The 4,931-nt window shown below is 48.2% G+C and overlaps 1 protein-coding gene across 1 annotated transcript; it reads left to right on the top strand.

Annotated features, from left to right (window-relative positions):
- The first annotated feature begins 349 nt into the window (after positions 1-349).
- Positions 350-3,983, top strand: LOC144721832 (uncharacterized). Its single transcript, XM_078599751.1, has 3 exons — positions 350-749; positions 2,333-2,401; positions 3,520-3,983. Exons 1-3 carry the CDS (start codon positions 458-460, stop codon positions 3,762-3,764), a joined length of 606 nt encoding a protein of 201 aa, XP_078455877.1. The 5' UTR covers positions 350-457; the 3' UTR covers positions 3,765-3,983.
- The last annotated feature ends 948 nt before the right edge of the window (positions 3,984-4,931 follow it).

Genomic DNA, 4,931 nt, shown 5'->3' with positions numbered 1-4,931 from the left:
AGCTGTGCATAGAAACAAACCCAGACGGCGGTCGGCAGTCACGCCCAGAGTGTTATTACATGGTAATTGCTGTAATTACGTGTGACTACTGTAATTACCCAACAATTACCAGGACAAAGCTCGTTACTTAGCAATTACATCGCTGTTACTATGTAATTATCTCGTGAAATATATATTCATACAAGCATTACTTTTAACCAAAATGGAAAAATCCAACCCGTCCCTGCAGCCCCCCTCCCTGCCCCCCCTCCCCGCCCGCCCCCCAAAGCTCTTGGCCAGCCGTACCCCCATTTAAAAAGCACCCCGGAGCTCCCCGATTCAGATTCGCGCACTCGCTGGCCAGGTGACATCCGTGCAAATCTGCAGTGGCATTGGAGGGCGAACGTTGTTGCATTGGACCAACGTTTATTTTCTCTCGTGTACCCGAACAACTGGGCATCAAGGCTCTTCGTGCACCATGGAACACGGCGGGTCAGTTGGGAATGGGCAATTTTCACCGCGGCGACCGATTGAAGGCGCATGGGATCTGGCCATGACCTCCGCCAGGCCCAAGAGACCCAGGGAAGTGCGAGACATGTGGAGGGCGTTCAGCCAGGAGGCCGCTGCGGGAGACGGCGTGGCCACCGCGCATCACATCGCCACCGACCACGTGGTGTTCGGTCGCACGCGTGGAAATCAGGAGGGCAAAGGTGTGGAGGTGTCCATGTCAAGCTATTCTGCAGAGCTTTCCCATGCTGCGAGGACTGGTGGTAGGTGCACTGTGTTCACCTGCGCTGTATGGGGTGGGGTGTGTGGTTGGGTTGTGTTTTTAACACTTCTAGTGCTGTAGTGCTACTTGGTGCTGTGATTTCCATGTTGCAAATGCTGGTGTGGAGACTGTGGTGCTGGGATATGCGGGTTTATTTTTTCGTGTATTTTCTCTGCCGGTCGTTCGCTGGCATTGATTGTCACGTTCTTGCAGGGTCGTACCCAATCACTGGTGTCGTTTCCTCAAACATAATCTGACCATCTATATCATCCAGCCCATGACTTATTTGGGTGCTATTTACTGCAACTAGCGTTCGTCAGAAATATAATATTTTGATCACACCTCTCACAATGGGCTGAAATAAGCCCCACCTATATAAACCTACGTTAACTTAAAATCAAAAGATGACGCACAGGTGAAAATGACATGAGAGCTTAAGCAACACATGGGAACTGTTCCAGGCTGTATAAAAGTAGGAAAATAAATGGTTTGCTAAACTTACACAATTACACTCAATGGCAATCACCTGTGCCGTTTTTAGGACGTATAATGAAATCATGGACACGTAATGCCCACACGTTTGGCAGCGAAGAACATTGCCACATCCCCGCAATCTGAAATAGGCGCGCGCAAGAAAAAAAGGACCGCTCAAGCAATCGGCGCGTTCATGAGACAGTGTCAGAGTGCGGGGCTTCTGCTGAGCGAGCCGGGAGCCGCGCGGTTACGCCGGTGCCACATTGAGCTTCGATCATTCGTGCCCGCGGGATGCGTTGACGGCCCCCTTTTTGATTCCAATATTTGGCCCACTCGCTTTAAAATAAGTAAATAATAATAATTTACACGAGAGAAATAAAAACCCCGATCCCAGCACTAGTCTGTGTAAGCGATGAGAAACGCGTCAGGGAGAAAAGGGCGAGCACGCTAGAAACTAATACGGGTAAAACGTACTCGCTAATGAAGGAAATGTATTTATGTGGGCAGGTAAAAGGCGATATTTTTTTGTTCACCTCTATTGAGCCAGGTAAAAATAATAAAACCTCGAGGTTAAAAACCTATTTCGCGAGGGGGGACCGGGCATGTGAGGCATGCATGGAAGGACCCAAGGCGCGTGCGGGGTCACGATCGTGCCTTTCGCCGTCTACGAATCACCTTTTGCGTGTACCATTAGCAGGGCTTCGTTTGTTGTTGCTGAAGGTATTTCTTTATTCTCATGTCCGACGTGTGGTACATTCCAACAACAACAACTAAACACAGCGTCTGGCACGACAGGTCGTCCTAGTTTACAGGACTCGTTCTGGAGATGTCACAGGGTTGGCTGATCTTTTTCTTCAACGAACACGCAAGGAGTGGGACCAGACGACGCTGTGGGGGTGGGGGAAGGGCTCATATATGGGGGCGGGGGGGGGGCTAAGATATGGGAGGCCTAGGAGCCGCGCATGTTGACTGGGAGGAGACCTCACCCTGTTCACTCGGGGTCTGTCCTGGTGACACTGGGCCTGACGGTCTCAGATGTGAGGAGGATTCAAATGGGTTGGTCCCGAATGGATGCCACGTGCTTTTAAAGTCTGCCTCGTTTCCTTTCAGCACGCATCCCCGCTGGTCAAGAGAGGCTCACAGAACTGTTTTTCAGCGCTCAGCCCCCAACAACTCCAGGTGAAATTGAGCCCTGACTGTTAAGTCCACTCACGTTGAGCAACGCGTTCCTCATCATTAGATCACAGCCAATTAGAAAGGATTGTCACGTAAACAAATACGTGGCAATGAGTTACTACTTCACATTCATATTTACGCGATCTCACCCAATTTTTTTTTATGATGGACAATATAATAATATATAGGGTGCCACGCTGGCGAGATGTTAACTACCTCGCTTGGTATACAGGAGGTCGGGGGTTCGATCCCAACCATGACGCCTGTTCATTTGGAGTTTGCACGTTCTCCACGTGGTCGCGTGGATATTTCCCTCCAAATGTAGAATCAAAGAATCAACACATCACGCGTTTATAGTATTTGACTGCTATAATGATGATAAGCCACTTCGTCGAGCTTGCAGTCAGATCTCTTCTGACAAAAGAGCAATATAGCTCAGTGGCCCTTCCATGGAAAGAATGATAATAAAAATAACACTGGTCAACACACTTTTTCTGGCATAAGGTATTCCAACGGTTTTAAGGTAATTTTGGGGTGCTGATTCCAAATCTGGCATCAGTTTTTTGTGATATCAAATATTGCATTTTCAATAAAAACTGCATAAGAAAAATATTAAATAAATATGGATATCTACATAAAATGATATTATAAACACACTATCCTAAAAATACAGCAACATATTTTTACACTAATGCAGTCACTGACTCGCAACAACTTGCAATCATTAGTGACAGAGTTAATTTCTGGTAAAATCAATGAAAATGGGGTATGCCGATAGCATAAAAATGATGTGATAGAGCAAATTTGAGATCAGATTTGGAATCAGCACCCTGAAATTAGTCTAAAACAGCTGCAAAAGTCCAGGCCAGAATTTGTTGTTGTTGTTGACCAGTGTAATTAAACATTACTGTACTAATAGGGTTTTTGCCCTTTTTTCTGGCAACAAAACTGACACCTTTTGCAAGGAATCATGCTTACATTAACCACAATACTTGCAGTCAAATGCAAACAAAAAACAATACTCTGATAATTTATGCATTGTCTTTGAAACTGATTGGTCCACACCAGAGACAACTGGTCGCGAAAGCCCACGCGTTGAACGTGTTCCGCTCGTCCGACAGACGTCGTGGAGCGTCCTGGCTCGCTGCTGCACGCGGAGGTGCTGCGGAGGGAGCTGGAGGCGGCGAGGCACCGCATCGCCGTGCTGGAGAGGAGCAACAAGCACCTGCAGGCAGACAAGGAGTTCCTACAGAGCGTGCTCAGCAAAGGAGGCGAGAAGCTCACATCTCAAAGCCGCCCTCGGTGGAAATTCACAAAAAGCCGGTCGCTCCGCTTCGCGGACGTTACCCACTATTTGTCGCAGTAATGTACGTGAGAGCCCTTGGTCAATCCACTGCTGGATGAGGGCCATCCCCACGTCGTGGAGGTCGTGGGGGATTTGACCATACTTCACCTCACTGGCCAGTGCCGATTGGTGAAGGCAGGGAGCATAGAAGAGTACAATACAATTTAGTTTTTTTTTTTCTTGCAGCGTCCTCTTCTGCTCGCAGCTTAGCCTATAAGACACCAGCCGTGCGTGGCGCTCACCCATCTATACAGGCGCAATCTTCCATGATCTCACAAGATCGGGTGCATACATTGCAGGTCATTGGGTCATAGATCTTACATTCATAGGTATCATGGTTTAAAATCTGTGTATTTATGCTTTGTCCTCATGCTCTCCCCTTGTTATAAATATTCATGTTTTACGTTGGGGTACGGTCGGTAGTGTAAGGCAACGTTAATGTGTCATGCACCCTTCTTTTGAGCAGTATTAACTGACACAAACGGGCCTCCCGTAAAGAGTGTCACAGGCACAGTATATCCATCTTGACGCAGCTGCCCAGTTAAAAGTAACAACTTTCGAACTTTAATCGAAAGGAACAGGCAAACGCTACTGAACCCAAATATGCAAATTCAGAGAAGTTGTTTAATTAAAAACAAACTGCAGGTTTGTGAGAAGTGTTTCCCCCCACCACCATCCCCCCTCAAATAAAAACAAAAATAAGCACGCATATAAACACTGTTGGCAAATTTGCGTAGTGCGCACAGAGAGACAGTGAATATGCGCGCGCAAAGCTCACATAAGTGGCCCCATTGACCACGCGGCGCGTCGAGTTGGCACGCGGGACGCTTCGAAAAAAGAAAAAGTGTGCACGTGACTGCCTCGGCTCACGGCTGGGCACGCTCCCAACGAAAACAGCAGCACGCGAAGTGCGCGCACCTCTCCCCCGCTCTGTCACCCAAGAGGGGCAACAACACGTGCCATTGTGTACGCCGCAACACAAGACGATTATCTCGTAACCCAGTCCCGGCCCTGTTTTTTTTCTTTTTGGGACTAGTTCGCCAAAGGGCACGTAGGCTCGCAAACTCGCGGTCATTTTAGTTTCTCCGTGGCTCAGGAGCTTTCCGTCAAGAAGCGTATTGCGCACTTTTCAAACAACCGCAGGAATTTATTCGGGCGGCCGTTGCGTGCGGCTGGCCTGCAGAGAGG

This window comes from Lampetra planeri, chromosome 12, assembly GCF_965212315.1.
Source record: "Lampetra planeri chromosome 12, kcLamPlan1.2.h2, whole genome shotgun sequence".
Taxonomy (NCBI): Eukaryota; Metazoa; Chordata; class Hyperoartia; order Petromyzontiformes; family Petromyzontidae; genus Lampetra; species Lampetra planeri.
The sequence above is the reverse complement of the archived record's forward strand: the minus strand, read 5'-3'. Positions and strand labels throughout refer to the sequence as shown.

Bases quoted from the DNA above. Each gene is read 5' to 3' on its own strand.
- LOC144721832 (XM_078599751.1), top strand. From the start codon at position 458: ATGGAACACGGCGGGTCAGTTGGGAATGGGCAATTTTCACCGCGGCGA. The intron at 750-2,332 runs GTAGGTGCACTG...GTTTCCTTTCAG, and splicing joins CCATGCTGCGAGGACTGGTG to CACGCATCCCCGCTGGTCAA. The intron at 2,402-3,519 runs GTGAAATTGAGC...CTCGTCCGACAG, and splicing joins TCAGCCCCCAACAACTCCAG to ACGTCGTGGAGCGTCCTGGC.